The sequence below is a fragment of the Talpa occidentalis genome, unplaced genomic scaffold, assembly GCF_014898055.3.
Source record: "Talpa occidentalis isolate TD23 unplaced genomic scaffold, MPIMG_talOcc4v2.1 talOcc4.6, whole genome shotgun sequence".
NCBI classification, from domain to species: Eukaryota; Metazoa; Chordata; class Mammalia; order Eulipotyphla; family Talpidae; genus Talpa; species Talpa occidentalis.
Window position 1 is genome coordinate 82,513,097 of NW_023604972.1, and position 27,058 is coordinate 82,540,154.

Here is a 27,058-nt window from a genome sequence, read left to right on the forward strand (position 1 = left end):
TATTGTAAATATTTTAGCATATAGTTACTTGTTATTTTTGCTATGTGCTTAGAAATAATATTCTATAATTTGTAGGTAACTTTGATGAATTTGGTAAATTTTTTTCCTAGAATGACAATTTTTATAACTTCCCATTTTGGGGACATTTTACTTTATTCATTTAGATGGGGCAGTTACAGAAAATGATTTAATCATTTGTTGTTTCTTTCCAGGCTAGTGACTTTGGAAAATAGCCCCTGTATTACACCAGAGTTGCTTCGTATATTTCAGAATATGTCACCACTTCTTGGTATGTATAAAATCATAAACTTTTTGAGTTTTGGACGATATACCTAACTTTAAATTATACCGTCTGTGTTTATTAAAGTCCCTAATATTAGCAAATATGTTGAATTTATGTTTTCTGTATAACTTTTTGGAACTCTTTCTGCTTATTAAAAGTAAATTTAAATTATTAAAAAGTAAAATTGAATTACTAAATATAAGCAAAAATTTTTTTAGGAAACTAATTAAAAATTAAAATTTAATTTTTCCTCACTAAATTTTTGTGTTGAATAGCTGTTCCAGAAAGAACTGAATTGTAAAAATTGTAAAACTGCTTCTATATGTTATGTTTTTATCCATTTTCTTTTGCACAGTGATTTAGTGCTCTGTTGCTCATAGATGAAGTCTATACATATTTCTGATTAACCCAGAGATCCCCAAAATAAAGATTAATAAGTAGGGGAAAATGATTTATTGTTTAGGTGTTACTGATGTGTCTATTGTAAAATCATGAAATTGATTCAATTGCAACCCCCTTATTTTGACCCCAGTCCCTCCCCTCCCACACCCTACCCCCCATAGAATGTCTCTGGTTCATAGTTTTTTGTTGATTTTGATTATCACTTTCTTATAGTTATTCATTTTCCTGGTCCCTTATTTAAGTTTTCTAGATTCCTGCTATGAGTGAGACCATCCGGTATTTTTCTTTTTCTTTCTGGCTTATTTCGCTGAGCATGATCCCTTCCAGCGCCATCCATGTTGCTGCAAATTGCATGTGTTTATCTTTTTTGAATGCTGAGTAGTATTCCATTGTGTATATGTACCACATCTTCTTGATCCAGTCATCTATTTTTGGGCATTTGGGTTGTTTCCAAAGCTTAGCTATTGTAAATAGTGCTTCTATAAACATTGGGGTGCAGGTGCTCTTTGGAATTGATGTTTCTGTGTCCTTTGGGTAAATACCTAGGAGTGGAATTGCTGGATCCTATGGAAGCTCTATGTTTAGTAGGTCCAGAAATCTCCACACAGCTCTCCATAGTGGTTGGACCAGTTTGCACTCTCACCAACAATGCAGAAGAGTTCCTTTTTCTCCACACCCTCGCCAACATTTGTTGTTGCTAGTTTTTTAAATATGTGCCATTCTCACTGGTGTAAGATGGTAGCTCATGGTAGTTTTGATTTGCATTTCCCTGATTACAAGTGATGTTGAACATTTTTTCATATGCCTGTTGGCCATTTGCATTTCCTCTTCAGAGAAGTTTCTTTTTAGCTCTTCTGCCCATTTTTTGACTGGATTATTTTCTTTGTTGTTGAGTCTCATCAGCTCTTTGCAGATTTTTTGTGATCAGTCCTTTATCATTAGTGTTGGGTGCAAAAATGTTCTCCCAGTTGGTGGGGTTTCTCTTTGTTTTTGTTATTGTCTCTTTTGCTGTGCAGAAGCTCTTTAATTTGATGTAGTCCCAGCTGTTTATCTTTGCCTTCACTATCACTGCTTTGGGTGATGTGTCTGTAAAGATGTCTTTGATGTGCAAATCACGTAGTGTTTTGCCTATATTTCCTTCTATGTATTTTATGGTTTCAGGTCTTATGTCTAGTTCTTTAATCCATTTTGAGTTGATTTTTGTGTATGGTGTGAGGTAGTGGTTAAGCTTCATTCTTTTGCATGTGGCGACCCAGTTTTCCCAGCACCATTTATTGAACAAACTTTCTTTGCTCCAATGCATAGTCTTTAAAGCAATACTTTTGACACATGAAACCAAAGAACTGGATGCAAAAGAATAGAGTTAAACAAAGAGGGATGGAGTATAAACTATAAATAGACTCGCAGCAGATGTAATCATGCATGCATAGAGCATAACTCTATATCTTGTAGGGCCTCAGATTATTCTCAGAACTCTTGAATCTGTGAAAATAAAGTTGATCACTTAAATTAGAATTTTCAGTCTGGACAGTATTGGCATTTTAAGTCAGGTATTTCTTTCTTGTGAAAGGCTGTTCCACACATTGTAGTTGAATAGATTCTATTGAACTTTCAACCAAAGTTTCCAGACATTGCCAGATGACTCCTGGGTGCCCAAATTACCCCTATTGGAAAATATTTGACTTAAATTATTCACAAGGTTTGAATCTATTATATGATTGCAATAAAAGCTCCTTGTGATACTAGAACCAGACAATTATTTTATTTTTCTTTAGGATCTTACTAAAAACTCATGGATATAGTCAACAATATTCAGTATACCTTCAAATAAATGTATTAATTTTATTTATTTTTAATACCGTATTTACTATTTCCTGTTGATAGCTTGCTCAAGAAAATTTAGTAAAAGCTTTTCTTGGCATGATGGAGGCATGGAAAGTAGTATGAAGTGACTTAATCACTTGAGTAGATGCTTATATTGATCCAGGAATAGTTTATAAAATATTTGTAAGAGATGGCATGATGGTTTTTAAATCGATCCTTCTTAAATTTTGATTTTTTTCTATCATAGACAAAATTGTAGGTGACAGTGATTTAGAAATTCCTTGAGATGCCTGGAATTAGTCGTTCAAAGTTCTTACTTAAATATGGACCCTCCTTATCATGGTAGTGTCCGTAAAACCTACTATTAGTGTTGATCTACTAAACCATGTGCAAAAATTCAGGCTTGAGTGACTTTCCTTCTTGAGGAGAAAGGATAGTATGAATTTTTCATTGTGTAACTTTTATCTCATGTAAAGACTTACGCCTTTTCTTTCTGTCTGTGATTGTGAAAAAATACTTAGATGACAGCTTTTGTTATTTCTTTGCAAAGTCTTTCATTAGCTTAGTAACAAGTTGATCAGTCTTCGGATTTAACTTGCCTATTAAATCTTAAAGTATAGTGTGTTAAAAGTTATGATGGGGGGGGCCTCCCCAGGTGGTGCAGCAGTTGAGCGCTGGGCTGCCAGGCCGCCTGCAGCCTCTGAAGCGCCGGTTCATTCTCTGGCCGCCGGCGAGGGACCCACACACACAAAAAAAATGTAAAGTTATGTTGGGTGGGGGGGGAGTTGTCATTTTCTTGTGAAAGTGCGTTAGAAATTCTCACCTGAGTTGAATGTCTTCTAATTTTGCCTACGATTTGAGAAAGGTAAAAACCAAGTGCTTTTGCTTATTTTGTCAGAAAAAGATTTTAAATATGTTTTCTATTGCAAGTGAATAGAATTTCTAAAATACTAGTAACAAAAAATGGCAGGTTTTAGGTATAGGTGATTTTGTGGGGTCATTTTTGAGCTGTATAATTAGATACATAAAATATTTTTATCACAATATAAATATACAATGTGTTTTTGGTAAAATCATACTGCTTCAACATTTAATCATACTCAATTTGAACAATTTGCCCTTATTTAAGCAAAAATTTATTATTTTGCCAGAACTCAGTTCAGAAAACCTCAGAACCTGCTTTAAGATCATCAATGGGTATATCTTTTTGTCATCATCAGAGTTTTTACAGGTATGTTTTAATAGTTTTTGCATTATAAAAATTTAATTAGTTTTTGCATTATAAAAATTATAATAAAAATATATTTTTATTATTCCCCTTTGAAATCAGGATGCATACTTTCATTATTTGAAAGATTAATCTGTTACTTCAAGGAGGAAAGAGCTTTACCTACTGCAAGGTTAATATGTAGTTTCGTGAATTAAATATTTTGTATATAAAGCATGCTATGTAAATAAACATATATTTATATTTCCGTGAAATTCAGCGTAACAGTAAAGTGTATTTTTAGTACCTAAACTTTTCCTAATGACTTTTGATAGAAACTTTGTTTAGACTTCTAAAACATAGTTCTCAAATCGATTATGAGTCCCAAATTTAATTTTATGTCTATTTTGATATTGCGGATATGCCATATGTATATTTTGATCTTTGATTGAATTTCAGACATATGCAGTAGGTCTATGTCAGTCTTTTTGTGAGCTGCTACAGGAAATTACTACAGAAGGTCAAGTTCAAGTTCTTAAGGTATTGTCATCTTTTAAAATGAATATTATCTTAAGTTTTCCACCTATATTTGTCAAATTATATCTTCATTTAGGTTTGCCTGATTGGCAAGAAAGGGAAGAGTAATTCTAGAATAATTCTGGAATAGTTCTAGTGATCCTTTTACCAGTGTCCAATGGGTTTAATACCTCTTACCAGCGGTGTAAAATTTGACAATGCATATAGATATAAATATGTATATCATATCAGTTAAATGTGTATGTGTGCATATCAGCATGTGTATGTAAATATGTGTTAAACTATATCTTTACATGTATGAATTATATGTGTACATGCACACATATATATGTGATTTTTTTATGGACTTTGGGGAAAGCTGTGACTTAAAAGTACCCCTCCTTTTTTTGACGTATTTTTTAACGATTTATTTATGCATACATGACTAGGGTACAGGCCAGAGGTGTGTGTGGGGGGGGGAAAGGATTCACCAGAGACAGAGTGGGAACAGAACAGGTGGAATGACTGCTGAGGGGAGCAGCAAGTGAGTCAGGAGAGGTCTGCTGCACTATGTGGATAGCTCCCTGGCCAGCCGGGGATCGAACTCATGCTGCAGTGGCTGCTGATAGCTTCATAGGTTGCCTCTTAACCTCTTGCGTCACCAGGGAGGCCCACAGTTTTATTTTTTCACATGTCTCGGTTCAGTAATCCAACAACCATTTGGAATCTATCCTTGCTCCGTTGTAAATTCTTGGCTCCTTTGTTGTAAATTAGTTTTATTTCTGTTCTCACAAATTCTGTTCTATTGATCTGTGTCCTTTTTCATTCTAGTACCAAGCTGTTTTAATTACTATTGCTTTGTAGTATAGCTTAAAGTGGAGGGAGTATAATACTTTGATTTTTGTCCTTTTATTTCAGGAGTGTTTTTGCTAGTTGTGTAAAAGTATTCCTTTTATTGTTTCTGATTTTTGAGTTGAGAGCTGGTTACGTGATTTTTACAGTCATGACAGAGTAACGTTTTATTGTGAGGAAACCTTAGCATTACTTAAGATCCTAAAAACTATTTGATTTCTTACTAGTGAAATAAATTTTAGGACAAAGAGCAAGCACCAAAGTGTTTACTATTATTGGCAACTCTTTCTGCTCACTGTGTGTGTGTGTGTGCAAGTGCCCTTTAATCAGGGATTCACATAATTTTTCTGTAAAAGATCAGATAATAAATATTTTAGACTTTCTGCACCGTATAAGCTTTGTCTTAACTATTTATATCTGCTATTGTAGATTGAATGCAATCATAGATGATATGGAAATGAATGAGTGCTCATGTATTCCAATAACATTTTATTTATAATATCATGTATAGGATCAGATTTGGCCAACGTTTGGCATTGTATTTGTATGTAATGCTGTCTTCTATTTAGTAAAGTCAATAAGAAATCCACAGTTCCTGTTTTTAAGTAAACCTGTTGCTGAGAGGAGGCAAGTAAACAACCTATCTGTATTTAATGTTATGAAAATAGTGTTTTTTGATTAGAGTATATTAAAATCAGTTATTGAACTGTTTAAAAATTCTAGTAAGGCTAGTATAATAAATATTTCTTTTAAAAATTTCCACAGGTGATATTCATGAGCATTTTCTCCTGGGGTCAATTGCTAACTATTCATTTACTCTGTTCTGGGAGTATGAAAATGATCATTTAACCCAGCATTTTACAGAGAGCTTTTCTGAGGGATAAGTAGTTGAGATGAAAGCTGAATCTTAAAAGTTTAGTAGGGGTTCATATTGCCAGATAATATTTTTATTGGCCAATTCGGGCAGCCTTGTAGGGTGAAAAATATAATTCAAGTTTTAAATGCTGCAGAGAAGCAGGGTGGGGACAGTGGTATTACTTAAAACATTTAGTGTCTATAAATTGAGGTCTTGTGCCAGGGTATTAATGTGTTAAATTATAAAGTGATGAGAAAAGGAAGAAGCTCGAGGATATCATTAAGGACTGTGTTTGTTTCCTAAGGCTACCATACAAAGTACCCCATTCTGGGTGGTTTAAAGCAATGGAAATTAATTTGTAATATTTATAGTACTTATATGTCTCACAGGGTTCTGGAAATTAAAATCTCAGGTGTTGGAAGGGCCATATTCTCTCTGAAGACTCTAGAGGAGGACGTGCTCTGTCTTTTTTGTAGTTTCTGGTGTTTGCCAGCAGTCTTTGGTTTCTTTTGTTTGTACTTGGATCACTATAGTTCTCTGCTACCATTGTCACAGAACATTCTGCTGTGTTTGTTTTTTTCTCCTTTTATAAGAATACTAGTCATCAGGGTCCACACTAATAATTTCATCTTAATTATAACTAGTACTTAGAATTAGGGCTTTTACAAATCTCTGTGGAGGACACAATTTAACTTATAACAGGGACTTACTGTTAAAAAATGAAATGAGGTCTTTTATGTATACAGAGGCAATGAGGATAACTTAACCTGAGTAGGTTTTGTAGGTGGACATGACCCACTTGAATGGTGAATGGCTTCAAATACTTTAAGAAATTTGGATTTCTAATCTGAAATGTATGTGGAAGCATTAGCATGGAAAAGGTGCAAGAGTTTGTTTTCTGAAAGAGTTCACAAGAAGGGCAATGACTAAATCTTTAAATGTGATGTTAAGTGACAAGTAGGGAACTAGCATGTAATCTTGGTATTTTCAGTCAAAAAGAAGGCAAGGTTGTCAGACTGCCTGATGCCTGTCACTGAAGCAGAGGCACATTGTAGAGTGACTAGTACATCTGTACTTACTTTTTGAGGGGAATAGTATTTTTGATCTCATTGTCTTAAATGAATTATATACTACTGATACTAAAGTTGATATTTAAGAATGATTCCATTATATTAGAATAATGACCTTAGGCTTTAAGAGGATTATTATAATTTAGAAAGAAAAGAGTTTTTACGGGAGCTGAAATAAAAAGTTCCCTGGTTAATTCTGATTTTCCTAGGAATTCCATTTATCAAATGTGTTCATTTTAGCACATTCTCAAATTTTCTGTTTTATATTTTAAATCACAATAGAAACTTGGAACAAGTTGCTTTTCATAACACAAAAACATTTATGGAGAAAATTCCAAATTTGTGTAATGTACAACATTTTCCTTGTAATTTTACTAGAGAGAAATTTATTTGCTTCCACTTTTTCCTCAGAAGTGAAGAAAGTTATGTTATTAGTTGTCCTTCAGTGGTGCCTAACATTTTTTGATTGATTGACTCAGCACAGATTAGTTATCATTCAAATATATTAAAACATCTGTAACATTTAACATGTTGCAGTTTAAACCAATTTCTCAGTAAGCCAGTAGTAAGTTATTTTTTTAAAAAAATTATTTTATTTATTTATGCATATAAGAGCTGGGGTGTAGGCCAGAGATGTAGGGGCTGGGGGAGTGAGAGGTTTGACCAGAGACAGAGTGTGAGCAGAACAGGTGGATCTACTGAAATACACTGCTGAAGGGAGCAGTGGGCGAGACTAGAGAGGTCTGCTGTACCATAGGGGCTATCACCCTCCAGGGAGCGAACTCCTGGTGCAGTGGCTGCTGATAGCTTCATTGTGCTGAGACTCAATTACTTGCTCCACCAGGGAGGCCCACCAGTAGGACGTTACTAATATCATATAAATAATTGAATTAAATTTGTAATTTGTAAATTTGTAATTTAAGACTCTTGCTATATAAACATTGCTATAGCTAAATCTGTTTATTGTTTTGAAATCTTAGATTTTATTATTTAGTAAGTGGATTTTAAATAGGAGAATATAGAATTATTATGAATAGATTATTTGTTTTTAATATAAGGGAATATTTTAGGACAATGGAGCTTTTATTCCTGTACTTGAAAGCTGAATGAATGCTTACAACTTTTGACACTTTCCTGTTCTTAGAGTTCCAGTAAAACTATAATAATAGTTAACATTAGCTTATTATTTTCTTTTTTAATACCTCTCAGATACTTTCCTTAATACAGTTATGCTATACAAATTTTAAATGTATTTTTGACTAAATTTCACTTTCACTATTATACTAATTTCTGACAATATCTGAAGTAAGTTCTTTGTGCTTTGAAGCAGAAAATTACAATGTTATGAAAACTGGATAGAGAGACAAATATGCCTGCTTTAGGAGCAAATGGTTAAGAACAAAAATAGACTATTGTATTCTGTGACTCGGAATATGTTATCTAGATGAATACAATTATTCTAAAAATACTCTAAATTATTAACATTTCTTTAATTTGAAATTTGTTGATATGTAGACACACCACTTTCAGTTTAGAAATTTTTGTATTTGTCATGGTCTTATTCAGCAGTAATGATTCAGGTTGCTTTCATTCACTTTAATGAGACTTACTTAAGATGGAACAGGCTTTTTTAAAGTATAATTTATTCTATAACAATATTAGCTAATACTAACATTTACTACCCGCTGCATGTTGTTAAATACTTAACATAAAGTTCATTTAATTCTCACATAAACCTATCTAACTTATTTGTTTCTTCCCCATCTTTATTCCAAATCTAATTGGGAAAAAAAAGACCTTATTGAAGTCAGATTAATTCTGAATCTCATCTCCTATTGGCTTTTACTTATAAACTGTGTTATCTTTTATCCTTTATCTCTTAGTAGGTAGTATAGCATTTGGTCCACAGTAAAGTTTTTGCATTTTTTAACTTTTCTTTGGACATTCTGTTTACATCTTGCTCTAAATGAGAGGATATTGTCATTCATGGGTACTAGTTCCTTACCATGGGAATGTATTATTTTATTTTTTAAACAGTTTTTTTTTTAAAGATTTATTTATTTGTTTATACAAGCACTGGGTACAGTCAGAAGCGCGAGAGTGTGAGAGAATTCACCAGAGCCAGAGAGGAGTTTAGAACAGGCAGACTGATGAAGTACACTGCTGAGGGGAGCAGCGGGCAGCAGGAGAGGTCTGCGCGCCATGTGGGACCCTCACCTGGCAGCCGGGGATCTAACCGGCGCTGCAGAGGCAGCGGGCAGCCTCGCAACCCAGCGCTCAACCGCTGCCCCACCAGGGAGGCCCACCATGGGAATGTTTTAAACTGCATGAAAGCATGTATTTGTCATAATACTTGGAGTAGGCTACTTACACATTATGAGCAGAGACTGGCGAGCCTAAAAGCACCTCCATCTGTGGAATAGTCCTGTATAATAAATAGCTTGTTTGATTAAGAATTCTGATAAGTCAATTGTGAGAAATATTGCTGAAAGCTTAGAGAGAAAACTGGTTTTGCCTTGAGTTTAGTACTTGGCCACAGCTTCTCCAATAGTGTTTGTTTTTTTTCTTAACCCTTGTGTCAGTGGGGCTGATAGCCTGGTAGATTCCTTCTTGGTCCCCATTGCTGCTGCTTGTCCATTTGGTCTTTCTTGTTAAAAATAAAATAAAAGTAAGCAGCCCCCTACCCCCATTCTGAATGTCATGCTACTGTCTTTGTTATAGAGGGAACACACCTCACTCATATAAAAGTAATTTATAATTTTTTTATCTGTAGCAGCCAGTGCTCATGGTTAGTAATCTGTGTCATAATGAAATAAGAATTTCTCATTTAATAAACATGCAGCATGCCTTTTCCCTTCAATTTATTTATAATCTTAAATGTGGATTTATTTTTAGAGAGTGGGTATAGTTGTTTCTATCTTTCCTTTTCACTGTTAAAAGCCAATACCATTTTTTCCTGTAACATTTTTTTATTGGGGTAACATTGGTTTACAAATACTGTATATGATTTAGAGAATAAATTCACATTTCTTCAGTTGCATGCTACTAAACCACATGTACCACAGTGGCATTCCTCCCTTGTCTTTCACCATTCTCTTGTTTTTCTTTCTCCTTCTGACTTATTTCACTTAGCATAATCCCTTCCATTTCCATGCATGTTGTCACAAATGGCAAGATTTCATCTCTTTTAATAGCCGAGTATTATTCCATTGTGTATATAAATACCACATCTTCAAAAGCCAATATTTTTGAAATGCTTTTTGCAGCCTATATTAGTGCAGTAGTTGCTTTAAGGGCTGTTTGTTTAAAATGCAAAGAATTAGGGCCTCCCTGGTGGCGCGGTGAGTTGAGCACAACCCTGTGAAGCTGTCCGCAGCCTCTATAGCGTGGGTTCGATTCCTGGCCGGCCAGGGAGATTCCCACATAGCGCGACAGACCCCCCCGTCGTGCCCACTGCTCCCCTCAGTAGTGCTTTCGTTCTGTCTGCCTGTTCTGCTTCCCACTCTGTCTCTGTTGAATCCTCCCACCCTCCCGCACATTGACCTGTACCCAAGCTCTTGTATAAATAAAAAAAATCTTAAAAAAAAAAAAGCAAAGAATTACATTAACAACCTGACAACCTATGTTAATAAGAGTGATTAATTATAATTCTGTGTAAGATGTATATCTGTGTCTAAATATTGCATTCTTATGTACTTGTATGTATTCTCATATTTGATGTATGATGCTTAGTGCATTGTTTTCTTTGTTAGGCATGAAGTATCTACTTGTATTATTAAGTGTTACCAGTGTATCTTTCTGATTTTTAGGTTGTGGAAAATGCCCTTAAAGTGAATCCAGTATTAGGCCCACAGATGTTTCAACCAATTTTGCCCTGTGTTTTCAGGGGTATTATAGAAGGGGAGGTAAGCTTTTTCTTAAAATCTGGAATTGTGGTTTTAATTACTTTTGTTGGAAAATTATTTGTTCTTTGTCAAAACTTTTCTCATTGACTCTTTTTGAAGTAAATTAAACAATGAAATAAATTTCAGGGTAGTTATGCATCTTTGCCTTTTCCTTTTCTACAAAGGAAAGTACAGGGTTCCTTTGCTATCTTATCTCCTTTCTTATATGCATGTGTATTCATGCACAATGATTTGAAGCAAATGAATGGGAAAAAGTCGTGCTAGTTTTGTCACCTACTAAATAATGTGAAACCACCATTTTTATATGTTGAGATCTTAAATAGATTCATGTAACTGTATGTTAGGAGATTTAAAGTAATGTAAATATATATGCCACTGGTAAATATTATAGTTGTTTATATTTGTCACCTTAACCAATTTCACATATGCTGTATTTGTTTGAACAGAGGTATCCTGTAGTAATGTCAACTTATCTTGGTGTTATGGGTCGAGTCCTGCTGCAAAACACTAGTTTCTTTTCTTCACTTCTTAATGAGATGGCACATAAATTTAATCAGGAGGTAAGTATTAATTCACTATATTGGAGAAAGTCTTTATCCAAATAAAGATTGGAAATAATTTGATGAAGTTTTATCTTTTAAATATCTAATAACTCATGATGTTAACCTGTAATTTGGGAGAACAAAGAAAAAGGCAATCTGAATGGCAATTGAAACATTTATTTTTTTCTGTCTTAATTCTTAGTCAGAGTTTTGATTCTTGTCTATGGTTAGAATTTTTTTTTACTAATACATGGAATGAAGCAGGAATATGCTACATATAATCAAACTGTTCATTCCTTTAATTGGCTTTTTCTTAATGACATGAAACATGTTTCCATCATAATTGTGGACATGACCTTTTCAGCAAAGTCTTAATTAAAAGAAAAAAAAGTGACTGAAACCAACTACCTGTGTAAGTATAGAATAGATTCTCATTGTTCAGTGCATTGGTTAATTGCAACTGTATAATTATAGTAAAGTGTTTATTTTAAAGTTTTTAATCTATTAAGATTTATAAAATGTATAGAATATACTCAACCTATATCTCTAAAGTGGAGATATGTGAAATATTTGGTTTGTGGCTGAAACAAATATAATAATTTTCACTTCAAGCAAATCCAGAGTAAGGAAGAATAAATTTTAAAATATATCTGACTATTGTAGAATTAGATTTGTCTAGTTAGAGATCTTAGCCTTTGTTTTGATGAATAGATAAGGAGAGGTTTTTTCATTGCTTAATTAAATCTAACTGATAGATGATGTTAAACAATTTAGAGTTTTTTCAGTTACATTCAGCAAAATCTAAGTGATTTTAATTATAATATATGGGCCTCCCCGGTGGCGCAGCGGTTGAGCGCTGGGTTGCAAAGCTGCCCGCAGCCTCTGCGGCGCCGGTTCGATCCCCGGCTGCTCCCTGGCCACGGAGGAGGGTCCCACATGGCGCGCAGACCTCTCCTGCCACCTGCTGCTCCCCTCAGCAGTGTACTTCGGTCCTTCTGCCTGCTCTGCTCCCCGCTCTGGCTCTGGTGAATTCTCTCACCCTCCCGTGCTTCTGACTGTACCCAGTGCTTGTATAAACAAAAACAAACAAATAAAGAAAGAAAGAAAGAAAACATGCCTCTATATAAAAAAAAAAAAAAAAAAAAAAATGATAAATATAAATTTTATGTATAATTTTAAATCCTCACAAGAACCCAGTGTGAGGATCTGGGGTACAGGCCAGATGCGTGGGGTGGGGGTGTGTGTGTGTGAGAGGCTTTACCAGAGATAGACTAGGCAACGGAACAGGCAGACTGACTGAAATAAACTGCTGAGGAGAGCAGCGGGCGAGAGAGGAAAGGTCGGCTGCGCCATGTGGGTTAGCAGGCGGGATCTAATCGGCACTGCAGAGGTGTCACAGTACTGCGCTCAACCGCCTGAGCCACCAGGGAGGCCCGAAAATATATTTTTTTAATTTCCATCTCACATATGAGAAATCTGAGGCTTATATAGACTTAGTGTCTTGTTCATGTTCACAGTGCTAGACAATGTTGGAGTAGGTATACAAAATACCTGCAATCTAACTTCAGAGCCTGATATGTCATGACCACATTTTGCTGCTTCCTGCTTATCTTGGAATAGGCACTTCTCCGCTAGACATTGGAGACACTTACTTTCACAAGTTTATTATGACCTTTCAAGGGAGACAGTACTTAAAACAGGCAATTACATAATAATACAGTGAGCACTATATTAGTGGTATGTCCACTGTGGAAAGAGAAAGAAAAGCGATCTATTATGTTAAAAATTCCCCCCAAGTTTCTTTATTGCAAAATACACTTAACATAAAATTTATCATCTTAGCCATTTTTAAGTGAACAATTCAGCTATATTAAATATATTCATAATGTTGTGAAATCACTACCACCATCTCTCCATAATTCTCTCAATATTGTGAAAGTAAACTTCTGTACTTATTAAATCATTATTCCTTATTCCCCTGAACTCCTAGTCCCTTGCAACCATCATTCTATTTTCTGTACTTATGGTTTTGACTATTCTAAGTTCCATATAAATGAAATCATGCAGTGTTTACCTTTTGTGATTAGCATATAACTTACACAATATCCTGAAAATTGATTCATTTTGCAGCACATATCAGAATTTCCTTCCTTTTTAAGGCTAAATAATATTCTGTTGCTTGTATATACTACATCTTGCTTATCCATTCATCTAAATCAGTGAACACTTGGGTTCATTCCACATTTTAATTACTGTGAATAAAGCTGCTGTGGGGCCTCCCCGGTGGCGCAGCGGTTGAGCGCTGGGTTGCGAAGCTGCCCGCAGCCTCTGCCGCGCCGGTTCGATCCCTGGCTGCTCCCCGGCCACCGGAGGAGGGTCCCACATGGCGCGCAGACCCCTCCTGCCGCCCGCTGCTCCCCTCAGCAGTGTACTTCGGACCTTCTGCCTGCTCTGCTCCCAGCTCTGGCTCTGGTGAATTCTCTCACCCTCCCGCGCTTCTGACTGTACCCAGTGCATGTATAAACAAAACAAACAAACAAACAAACCAGCAAACAAATAAATAAAGCATGCCTCTATAAAAAAAAAAAAAAAAAAAAAAAATAAAGCTGCTGTGATAGTATCTCTTCCAGACTTTGCTTTCAGTTCTTTTGGATACATTTCAGAAATGATATCACTGCATCATCTATTTTTAAATTTTTGATGAATTGCCTTTCTACAGCAGCTGTGCCATTTTACATTTCTGCCCACAGTACACAAGGGTTCCAAATTCTCCACATCCTCACCAATACTTTTTTTGGTAGTGTCTGCCTAATTGGTTGTGAGATATACCATCATATTCCTCATTGTAGATTTGATTTATTGTTCCTTAATGATCAGTGATATTGGGTCTCTTTTCATGCTTATTGACCTTATTCAAGCTTGTCTTTAGAGAAGTGTCTATTAAAGTCCTTTACCCATTTTTGAATTGGTTTTTTTTTTTTTTTTTGTTACTGAGTTTCAGAGTTATTTATATATTCTAGATATTAATCCCTCATCAGATATATGGTTTTGGAGATATTTTCTCCTATTATGTGATAGTATCTTTTGATCGTATCTTTTTTTTTTTAAATTGAAGTAACATTCAGCGCATTCAAATATCATGTATGTTTGAGGTGTGCATCATTAAAAATCAACATATGTATTAAATACTACATTAAGTTTACCATTAAAGTCCAATTCTATACTTTACTAGTTGACCCATTTTATCCACCCTCTTTTTCCCCTTCCTCTGATGCCATCATTCCTTAAAATTCCTCCCTTCTTTAGGTTCTAGGACACTGTAGATTGATTTCCCTTTTATGTCCTTCTGGTCTCAGTTGATGGTTTCTCTGTTTCATTTGCTTTCTACTAATCCATGAGCATCTTTTAAGACTCAAGTCATGAACTTCTGCTCATCTCTAGATAGCCATTCCTTCGAGACAGGCCAAATCTTACTTCTTTCTTATAATCCAGTTCCGATGTTCACGTCAGGATTTTCTGTCTTCTTTAAACTCTCAAGTCCTGTGACGTTAGTTTCTTATGAGTGTCCATATATTTACTGCCTATATTTCTCTTGCATTTGTTCACTAGTTTTCCCATCTTTTATTGTAGACCAGCTCTCCAACCCCCATCCCTTTTTCCTTGTGGCATTGACTTATTTTAGAACCTGGATCACTAGTTCTGAAGAGTTTGCGTAATGTCATTTCTTGATGTCACTTAATTCTTTCCTGTAATTTTGTAAATAAGCACATTAAATCCATCTTTTCCTCTTCTCTATTGCTGTTGCCATAGCCCAAGTCCTCTGAACAGCAGTGGAGGAAGGCAAGTTAATTAAGAGTGATTTTATATCTTTAAGAAAGGGTTCATTTCAGAAGTCACCATTAGAATCTTCTGTCAGCATTTACTATTTGAAGTCTTTCAGAGTTAATTATATTGAATGAATGATGAAAATTTTTTAGACTGATCATTTGATTTAGTTTAGATTCTTGGGGCTTGAAGAATGATACTTTTGCTGTGGGGTGATTTACTGGAAAATGACAGTATTTGCCGGTCCTTGTTTCCTGTGGTTTTTTTTTTTCCTGATAGCTGCTCTCTTGGTGTAAACAAGAGTTGTAGAACTCAGGATGGGGAAAAAGGCTTTGGGGATAAGAGTGTTTCACCATATAACATCTAGATTTTCATTTAAATCATCTAGATTTTCATTTTAATTTGTACCTCACCTTGCCTTTCCTTGTTTATGGTCTCTCCATTTCATTTTTCTAGATACTGTATCTTTGACTCCTTCAGTAATGGTTTACCTTTAGTAAACCTAGAAGGTTCCAGTTGCTCCTTGTGCAGATTTGCAGCCATGACTCTTATTTTTGAGCTTTGTGCCTCATCCAATCTTATTTGTGGCCTGATGGTTGCAGGGTTCTGAGGACAAAATCTGCCTGCATTAGATTGCTATTTTCCTGACAGGCATTTTAGTTTCAGGTTTTTCTGTTCTGCCAAATCACTTAACACTGTTTTCATCCACTGGCCATTTCCCAAAAATTGTCATCTTAACCCATTGTTGTTTCTCTTCTTAATATGCCCGGGCAGGTTATTTCTTCGCTTTTCTTATTTCCTTGCTCTCATTTTAGTGGGACTTCTGAGAAAGCCAACAAATGCACATGTTCAGTACTAAAATTGTTTTACAGTATCAATGTGCTTTTTTAGTAAATAAATTTATTATAAAGATGCAATAAGGTATTTGCAACTGAATAATATGAATATTATTTGTTTAGATTTCTATAAAATTTAAACTGAATCCAGCTTTTCCTTCCAACCCTTTCTTAAGAAAACCTGGTTTTCTAGAAATAATGTCCTTCAGTTTCAACTTTATAAATTTAAGGAGGGGGTGAAACATCTCGGTAACTTACTCAAAATCTTACAAATTCTTATCCTAGAAACATTGACTCTCCTGAGGAGTTGTCGCTTAGAACATATAATTTTCCCTCAAGTTAGTCCTAAGCATTTGACTTGAAATAGTATACCAAATTCTAGAGAGAGTAAAGGTTATTTTGTTTCCACATGATGAATCAATTGTTTTATGAAATCATATGTAAATATCACATTTTCTATCTCAAATAACATTTGGTATGAAAGTTAGATTGAGGATATAATTAGAGAGGGAGGAAGAAAAGATCACTTTTGCCTGAACATTTTGTTCTGCTTCTACAGGGGCTAGAATGCTATAAAATTATTTTATTCTCACAGAAAGCTTATTTATACCTTACTTTCTTTAAATTTATAACAAAGTAATGGAACCATTTGGAAATAAGGTTCATTTTGCAGTGGTTATTTATTTGACTGGTTTAGTTAGTGATTAGTTTTTTTTATCTGCACCTGCCTGGGTAGAATTTGTAAACATTATCAAAGTAGGAAAATCTGATCATCTTTTAATTCTGTTGTTTAAAGGTATTTTTATTTTAGAAATTCTCTGAAAGAATTATTTTGTTATTTCACAATTTGCTATATATAAATGGTCATCAACATTTGTTGTAGTTGTTTTGCTTCTGTTTTTGTGATCTTGCTACTTACTTCCATGGCAACCTAGTTGAGTTTTCTAATATGATTTTATCACTACCTTTTTAAAGATCTCTTCTATACCTTTCCTTTGAATTTTAGATTTAGTCCAAGCTCCTTAATGTGGGTTTGCTCACAGAGGCCTACAATAATCTGGTTCTTTACTCATTTAGTCTCTTCAGTTATCCTCTTTTAGAACTGTTTAGCCCAACTCTTCAATGCTTGGAACATTTTTTTTTAAAGAATTATTTGTTTTTGCATACAAGAACTGGGGTGTAGACCAGAGGTGCAGGGGGAGAGGGGATTCACTAAAGACAGAGTGGGGAGTATACTGAAATACACTGCTGAGGGGAGCAGTAGGCTAGACAGGAGAGGTCTGTTGCACCATGTGGGTTAGCTCCCTGGGCCAGGATGAACTCTGCTGCAGTAGCTGCTGATAGCTTCATAGTGCTGAGACTTAACCCCTTGCACCACCAAGGGAGGCGCTTGGGAACATACTAGTTTCTTAGAGATACATTTCTCTTTCTTAAGAGTCCTTGTGTACAGGCTGTTCCTCTGCCTGGAATCTCCCTCCTAACCCCCTTGCTTTCCTTTAGTTGATTTCCTACGCTCTTTTGATTGTTCCTTAAACATGACTTCTCTGGGAAACTGCCCTAACCCTTTTAGCTGCTTAGATTTCTTTTAGATATTCCTATAACATTGGAAATTATGCATTTATCATCAGGGACAGGATTAAGGTGAGGCAAGTAAGTGCTGACATGAGGAGCTCCTTTAATTTCTACACCCTATATGCCTTGTTTGCCCTATCCTAGCTCTGGCCCTGCTTAAGTTATTCCCAGGGTCAGCAAACTGGCCTGTGGACCAATTCCAGCCTGCTGCTTGTTTTTGTAAGGCTAACGAGTAAGCATGGCTTTTATGTTTGGAAAAGGAAAAAATCAAAATAATAGTTTATTTTGTGACATGTGAAATTTTATATTGGAACACATTCAATTACAGTTTGTTTGTACTAGTGAATTCTCAGTATGTTGATTTGTTTTTAATGTATTATATAAAGGTCCTAAGAGATGATTCATTTGTTTCCCTTTGAAACTTTTCAGGTTGAGGTGGTAACCTGTTCTTTCCTCTGGAACTAGCAAAAAAGTAATCCAGCAAATTATTGAACTATAATCATCCAGCTGAATAAACTATAACCTAAGTACAAGTTGACAACTTTGAAAAATGCATGTACTCTTTTAGTGTATGAGGAAGTGTGCATTGAGTTAGCAGTTTATTAAATGAAATTACTTAAATAGCTATGGCTTTGAGAAAGTGTGTTTAGCTCTCAGAATTAATTGACTTTCAAGATTAATTAGAGTCATTTTCCAATTCAAGGTTTGCGTTCAGGTATTCCAGTTCTGTGGTTTGCTGAAATTAAACTTGTCTGTGCTTTATAAGGTTTTAACCTTTAACAGTATTTATCCATAGTTAAATAGCATTTCACGTATTTCGAGATGTCTCTTCATCTTTTTTTAGATGGACCAACTTTTGGGAAATATGATTGAAATGTGGGTTGATCGCATGGACAACATAACCCAGCCTGAACGAAGAAAGCTTTCAGCTTTGGCTCTGCTTTCTCTTCTGCCATCTGATAATAGGTGAGGGAATATTTTCTTGAAATTTGCCCCTTTAAAGCATCAAACTATTAGCACTATTTTTGGCCGTTGAAATTGCTATTTGTTACTTGGCAGTGTTATTTTATTATGTATGTATGTATGTTCATTTTGTTAGTAGATAATGATGTGGCAAGTATTGGACTAGATCTGAAAATATGTGATTGGGAGGTGGTGGGCATTGGAATTTAATGATTATATTCACTTTATTGATTTATTTCATTCTTATTGCCATTTTTTATGATAACCAGATCTTATTGACTTATTTTAGTTACTCTTTTTTATATAGATATGTTAAATATGTAATATTTCAGTGTCACTAGCACTTCATAAAGTATTCTATCCTCTGGTAATTCAAAAAGTGTGTTATGCAATTTTGTAGTTATTTATTTCAGATTATTTCTAAAGCGGCTTGCAAGTTATTTTCTACTTTCATAGATGAGCTCATTATTTTATACTTCACAAACTTTGTTAAAATTCTCATTTCCATAAAGCCAATATAAAATGTTTTTATTTGAATACTTAAAGAATATCTGTTTTCTTTGTTTTTATTCCCTGTATTTGTGGAATTTGGCACTATGTCCATTTTTATTTTTTTGTACTTTTAATTTTAAAGATATTAAAAGCTGGCCTTAATACGGTGCTGTGAAATGAATAATGATAATATATTAGATCTTTAAGTCTTAGGGAATTTTGGAGTACATGCATCCTAGTGATAAATTAATGAAATGAGTCTGGTTTTAGAAGTTCTTAAAATTTATGTATTATTTATTACTACTGTGGTAATTTGGATAAATGGGTAAGTGTTTTGTCTTAACATCCTAACAATAGATAATAATTACTGAGCAACACACTATCTGCCTTGTATTTTTCTAAGTCCTATATATTTATATTTCATTTACAAAACAGTCTTGAGGTACAGATATGATTATGATTATATTCTTTTGATAAAGGAAAAAAATAACTTTAAAATGTTAATTTGCCTAAGGTTTAGCTTGTGATGGTGCAAAATTTGACCTTGGGTACATCGATGCCAAGGCTTGTTCTCTACTCACCAGATGATGCTGCTTCTCAGGTAGACATGCATAAGACCAAGTTATTGCCTCATTGAAATTGATTTGTATCTTATTTGTTTTTGGAAACCAAACTTAAACTACCTACACCTAACTTTTAATTGTTCCCTTTCTCTCTGTAGAAAAACAGTGACTTGAGAATTATTCAGGCCTTAAAAGTGAAATTTAAAGAATGTGGGCTTTGGTGGTAGTTAAAACTCTGTGAACATTAATTGAATAAATTAATGAGTGGAAAACATATTAAGGTTAATAAAACATATTAGGGTTTTTCTCTAACATATAGGAATGCAATTATTAAGAGAAAATTAGAAATGACCCAGGTTAAGAATTAGTATACATCAAAAGCATATTTGTTTTATATTTTTATAAGAATACAGTTTGCTTAATATTGAATTTTATGTAAGTGTGGTTTAATTTTTTAATAACACAAGTTGTCAATATATTTGGCTTCTACAAGGAAAGTGAATATTCTTAACCTACGTAAATTGAGGGGTAGAACATTATGACTAGAAATTCTCTTAAACATTAAAATTTCATGGGCTAGTGGCTAAAGAAATATACAGAAAATGTAATGATCTGAAAAACAAACAAAAGGATTTCATTGCTCTAAAAGTTTGCACATAGTCTTTAGTCCGTGACATAATTTAGGATGATTTATATCCACATACTCTAATGGAAATTCATGTTGACAAAATAGCGGTTTTATCATTTCTCATTGTTATCTTCTACTTACAAGTACATAGTTTTTGGAGTTTGGAGAATCTTCTCTCCCTTTTGCATCCCCAGTGATATTTCCTGGTTAATTTACCGTGTTTCTTTTAGATTTTTCATTATAACATTTCCCTTGTCTGAAATAAGCAGATCTGAAGAATCACGTTGATAATGATTTTTGAATCATGCTAAATTGGGAAATGGTATTTCCTCTTTCATTTATTATAATGTATTGAAATAATACTCTTCTAAAGCAGAGTTTCTCTCCACAGCACTAGTGACATTTTGGGCCAGGTAATTATTATTATTATTTTTTTTTAATTTTTTTTTTTAATAGAGGCATGTTTTATTTATTTATTTGTTTGTTTGTTTTGTTTATACATACACTGGGTACAGTCAGAAGCACGGGAGGGTGAGAGAATTCACCAGAGCCAGAGCAGGGAGCAGAGCAGGCAGAAGGACCGAAGTACACTGCTGAGGGGAGCAGCGGGCGGCAGGAGAGGTCTGCGCGCCATGTGGGACCCTCCTCCGGTGGCTGGGGAGCAGCAGGGGATCGAACTGGCGCCGCATAGGCCGCGGGCAGCTTCGCAACCCAGCGCTCAACCGCTGCGCCACCGGGGAGGCCCCAGGTAATTATTTTTGATTGGGGCTGTCCAGTGCATTGTAGCATCTGTGGCCTCTACCCATTAGATGCCAGTAGTATCTTCTGCCTCACACTTAGAACCACTACTCTAAGGAAAAAAGAATGACCATTTGGGAAGCCATTAAATTCTCTTTCATCCCAGTCCAACTTGTGATTCAGAAATTTGGTAAAGACTGTAGACTTCAGAATAACATCCATATCCCATTGCCACTAGTCACTTGCTAATGACCAGGACCAACTTACTTAATTTCCTGTGTCTAAGTTTTTTCATTATTAAAATAGGAGTACTTTGAAGTTTTAGGGACTTGGTTGTTAAGTTCTGTCCCTAGCCCCTCCTCCACCTTCTCTGAATATATGGCTTATCGCACCCTCTTCCCTTCCTCTCCCCTCCCCTTATTCCTCCTGGTAACTATTATAGTCTTTTTGCTAAATTCAAGATTTACTCCTACTACTCTTTGCATATGAATTTTTTTAAAAGTATTTATATTCCACAGATGAGCGAAACCATCTGCTGTCTTTCATTTTTTGACTTACCTTATTCAGCATAATCTCAAGGTCCAGATGAGGTATAGCCATAGGTGGTTTGGTGGAGGGTGAAAAAAGATTTTTTTTTAATTAAAGAAAAGAAAAAATTTTAACTGGAAGTAGTAGGTCTGACTTCTGTGTATATATGTTTTGGTTCTTGTTATGAGTTACAAGCTGGTTTTCTTTTCAGACACTATTTGAGCAAAGTGCCTAATTTAAGCTGGTTAATAGTCATAAATTGAATTTTGTTAGTTTTAATTTAACAGAAGCTGAAGGACATAGATAAGTTTTGTTTATGAAGGTGAACAGTGGGTGCCATAATTTCTTATTCCTTGTCTTCACCTGTATACATGGCTGTTTCATGAAATAGAGATAATTTATTATTTCCTGGGCTAAGCGAATTTTTTATTGAAGGCCTATAATCATTTATGCAATTAAAAAAAAAGATTTATTTATTTATTTATGCAAGCACTGGGTACAGTCAGAAGCGCGGGAGGGTGAGAGAATTCACCAGAGCCAGAGCGGGGAGCAGAACAGGCAGAAGGACCGAAGCACACTGTTGAGGGGAGCAGCGGGCGGCAGGAGAGGTCTGCACACCATGTGGGACCCTCGCTTGGCAGCTGGGGATCAAACTGGTGCTGCAGAGGCTGGATGCAGCTTTGCAACCCAGCACTCAACTGCTGTGCCACCAGGGAGGCCCTATAAAATGTTTTTTAAAGCTGAAGATCAGTTTGTTCTTCTGGCAGTCCTTTGTAAACCCAGTGTCTCCCCCTACTCTCAAAATATGCCACTCTAATTGAAGTATTTTGAAGTGTTTCTATCATTTCACCTTAGAATTGGAATGGAAATAGTCCATTTGGCCTGTATTTCCAATACAAATTACTTTGCCCGAGAGCCATACAGCAGAACTAAAATGCTCCCAACTTCCTCTCTGGATAACATCCTAATACTAATAAACATTCGGCAATATTTTTAAAATATCTATTATGTGCTTGGACACATGCTGTATATTGAGGGTATTTTCCACTTCATTATTCTGTATAAAATGTCATTGTCCTGGCATTTTAGAACAACTACTTATTATCCTCTTAAAGTTCCTGAACACTTGGGAATTTGAAACTACACTCTCAGTGTCTTCCTTATATCTCGTACCGAGTTCCTTTCGAATTACTAACCACTGTATGGCATTATCTTTTTTAAAAATGTTACCTAAGAAAGCAAAGCTGTGATCAAATAAGATTACCTTGAGGTTTCATAATCTCCAGCTGTTTTAGAATGAAACTATTTTTTTTAAATAAATTTTATTTTTATATTCCCCATACAATTACAATCCCCTTATTTTGACCCCAATCCCTCCCCTCCCCGCCCCCCACCCCCCATAGAGTGTCTCTGGTTCATAGTTTTTTGTTGATTTTGATTATCACTTTCTTATAGTTATTCATTTTCCTGGTCCCTTATTTAAGTTTTCTAGATTCCTGCTATGAGTGAGACCATCCGGTATTTTTCTTTTTCTTTCTGGCTTATTTCGCTGAGCATGATCCCTTCCAGCGCCATCCATGTTGCTGCAAATTGCATGTGTTTATCTTTTTTGAATGCTGAGTAATATTCCATGGTGTATATGTACCACATCTTCTTGATCCAGTCATCTATTTTTGGGCATTTGGGTTGTTTCCAAAGCTTAGCTGTTGTAAATAGAGCTGCTATAAACATAGGGGTGCAGGTGTTCTTTGGAATTGATGTTTCTGTGTCCTTTGGGTAAATACCTAGGAGTGGAATTGCTGGATCATATGGAAGCTCTATGTTTAGTAGGTCCAGAAATCTCCACACAGCTCTCCATAGTGGTTGGACCATGAAACTATATTTTTGAATGAGTGTGAGTTCTAGGCTCTCAAAATTGCAAAACCCATTGTTAAAGTAATTGTTCTTGCTCCAATATGGGGATAAAAGCATAAGAATAGAGCAGAAGTACATGGGGGAGTACAAACATGAATACTGTGTACTTCCTGATTTTGCATACATACATAATGTATCTTCATAGCTTGAGGAACATCCTACTTTGGGGAATTCTTTAGCGTGAGCTTGTGCTTCACTCTATCCAGAGGTCTTAGAAAAAGACAGTGAGATAGAGAGGAAGGTTACTTTTTGGCCTCAGATGCATGCTTTACCTACTATTTATGTAACATTGGACCAGTTATCTCTTTCATGGCCTTGGTTTTCTCATGTTTCAAATGCAAAACATGAATACTACCATCTGTGGGTTGTTTGAGGGTAAATTGGAGAATATATTTATTATGCATAGTAAAGTATGGACTAATGCATATTAATTAACCATTACTATTAAATCAGTCACTATTATTACTACTATTGGTGTTACTACTCTTAATCATTTTGACCAAATATGTGAAGGTGCTAACTTAGGCTTTCCTGAGACTTTTCCTCCTTTACTCTGAGACTTTCCCCCATTCTGTCTGTTCAAATGTGACCAGTGCCAACATTTGAGAAAAGATACTGTGTCCCTGCAGCTTTTTCATCACAGTGAAATGTAAGCACTGACTCAGTGTTCATTATTCTTGCTGCTGCTGTTGCTTGCATTCCACCTTTTAGAGATTGTCAGATATTTCAGCTCAGGAGGCAGATATTACAGCTCAGGATATTTCATTGACTGCTCTTTACAAAGTGGTAAGAGTTAGAGCTCAGTTTATATTCGCCAATGGAATAGAATAGCATATGCTGTTCTTGTTTCTCTTCAGCAGTGATGGAGCCCTTACATCCCCATGTCATTGTAGATCAGGGAAACGTGTTTGGAGTAGAGGCTGAAGGAAAACTGGAGAAAGAAGGTAGAGTTGTGGTGTTGTAAGTGCCACAATTTTTTATTGCCTCACGGGAAATCTTTGCCATACTTTGACATTTCTTTATCTCTTAGTGTGTGTGGTGTTTCTTTTTTGCGGGGGGGGGGGTGGGTATGGGTGGTAGAGTCAGTCTCTAACTTCTTTGCTTAAAAGTGATTTCTGCCTCCTTGAAGTTTTTTGACTGAATCATATTATGAATTGCTTGCTCTATTATTTCTATACTTCTTTTATATATCTTAACCTTCCAAGTGTTTTGGAGGTTAAGGTCTTATAGTAACATTCCAAAAAGTTCAGGCTCTGGAGTCATGTTGGGTAGATTTGATCCTGGCTCTTCAATTCAGTGTGTGACCTTGGGCAAGGCACTTGACCTGTCTCTGTTTTGCTTCACCTATAAAGTAGTGCTAAACTGTTACACTGTTGTGTGTTAAGTAAACCAATACATGTAAAATATTTAGAGCAATGCCTGGGAAGTGGTTTATGCTTAGTTTATACTAAATTTTAGCTGTGCTGATGATGAATTCATATGCATTTTTTCCACCCAAAATATGGCACTTCCATATATAAGTACCTGCACACTCAAGATGTTGTTATAATGAGTATTTCAACTGAACATTTATTTTTCCCCAGGATACCTTGAGCTCCTTGTAACCAGTGACCAGGATTTTGTTTATCTTTAGTATCCTTGCTGTGTAGCATAATGCCTGACACGTAGTAGTCCCTCCTCTCATATATTTAATCTCCTCCAAGGCATATTCCCCAGAGAAGAGAGAACCATTTTTTAAAAGCAAATTCAAACCCTCTTAGTTCAAACCCTTCAGTAGTTTCAATGGGGTAACTCATCCTGCAGGATCTGCTTTTTCACATACCTCTTGAGACTTTTCATATACACTCTCGAGTCATTTCTAACTAACCATGCTGGCTATTTCTGTGTCTTTGAAATATGCTAAGCTTCTTTGTGACTTAGATACTTAATAAATTCTGTAAATTGTCCTGCTTTCCAGTACCTTCAAAAGCACTCTTTATTAGACAGATCATGATTATAGATCAAAGAAGTTTTGAGTAGTTTTTGTTCATAATATTTATTTGTATTCTAAAATACAGGGAATTTTTTTGTATTTTTATTTATTAAATTTACATAGAGTAAAAGTAAACTTTTTGCAGCAAGTATACATTACTGAAAATCTAAATAACTTGTAGATTTGTAGAAACATCACTACCATCAGAATACAGAAAGTCTCATCACTTCAGGAAATTCCCTTGTGCTGTATACATCCTGGGAATTACATCCTCCCATGATCGCTAACCCCTGGCAACCACTCATAGTTTCTTTTTAACTATAATGTTATCTTTGGAGAATGTCATATAAGTGGTTTTCTCATTCCGCAACTGTAATTAAATTCATCCGAGCTGTTGTGTGTGTCCTTAGAATGTTCTTTTATTTTCGGAGTAGAATTCCATTATATGAATATATTACATTCAGCTACTGAAGGATATTTGGATTTCTAGTACTTTTTTAATGACCATCTTCCCCACTGGAATGTAAATTCCGCGGGTATAAAATGTGATTAGAGTATTTCTCCCTTTCTTTCTCATACACATACACACATTCACATGATATTTCATTTAGTGTAAGTTGCATAGATCATAACCTTTTATCCCTAAATTCTTCAGTCTGGGATGAGGTATTATTTGCATTTGTCATGTCTTTGTAGTCTGTTTTACTCTGTAATATCATTTCCTGGGTCTTTTAAGACTACCATTTTTGTACTTGATCTTAGCCAAAAGACTGAGAAGCGATTAGACCAATGTTTTTGAATAGTACAGTTCTTTCTCTCCTTTTCTCACTTTGTCTCTCCATCACTCCTTCTCTCCTTTCTTCCTTCACAGTTAGATTCAGGTTATTTCCCTGATTGGAATGTCACATAAGTGATATTGTGACCTTGAAATCACATCCAGCAGCACGTGATGTCCACTTGCTTCTCATCATCAATGTTAATTCTAGTCAAGATGTTGTCTGATTTGTCCACTATGTCGTTTATTTTTCTTCCCTTGCAACTTAAAAGTAAATCTGTATTGAAATACTGTTCCTCATGAAAATTTCCCCCTACATTAAGGAAAAATGCCAATATTTTAACTGTTGCTACATTGTTATATGCCCTATTTCAAATTTTGATTCTCTTAATCTTAGGATCCATAAGTAACTTTTATGAGAACAGTTATTCTCTTATATGGAATTTCTTTAAATCCTTACCTAAAATGTTACATTACACATAGAGATATTCCTGAAAGAGTCAAGCTAATTTAGAGTCTGTAGGGTGAAAGTCATTCAGAGGCCTCTTTAGCTCTCCCCAAGTTTTGTTGGTATGCAAAGACCTTTACATGGTATTTTTGTTGGTATGCTACTTCATATCATTTTATTTAAGGTATATATATTAAAATACTAATTGATAGTAATTTATTTTTTTATTTGAAAAATTAAAGGAGAACACAGAAGATAATGTAATAACTTATGTACCATTCTAGATTGCTTGTTTTGCTACCTTTTCTTTAAGAAGTAAAACAAAGCTGAAGTTTCCCTAAGGTATA

At 35.1% G+C, this 27,058-nt stretch overlaps 1 protein-coding gene across 3 annotated transcripts in view; it reads left to right on the forward strand.

Moving 5' to 3' along the window:
- Positions 1–27,058, forward strand: part of IPO11 (importin 11) — a 139,700-nt gene that overhangs the window by 78,076 nt on the left and 34,566 nt on the right. For 2 of the 3 annotated variants that reach the window (XM_037530614.2, XM_037530611.2), the window contains 6 exons: positions 213–289; positions 3,661–3,740; positions 4,176–4,256; positions 10,820–10,915; positions 11,362–11,475; positions 18,535–18,656. In XM_037530614.2, coding sequence (XP_037386511.1) covers positions 213–289; positions 3,661–3,740; positions 4,176–4,256; positions 10,820–10,915; positions 11,362–11,475; positions 18,535–18,656 — 570 coding nt within the window. Of the gene's footprint in view, positions 1–212; positions 290–3,660; positions 3,741–4,175; positions 4,257–10,819; positions 10,916–11,361; positions 11,476–18,534; positions 18,657–19,659; positions 20,798–27,058 lie in introns of those variants that run through there. The other variant, XM_037530613.2, reaches the window with a different exon arrangement.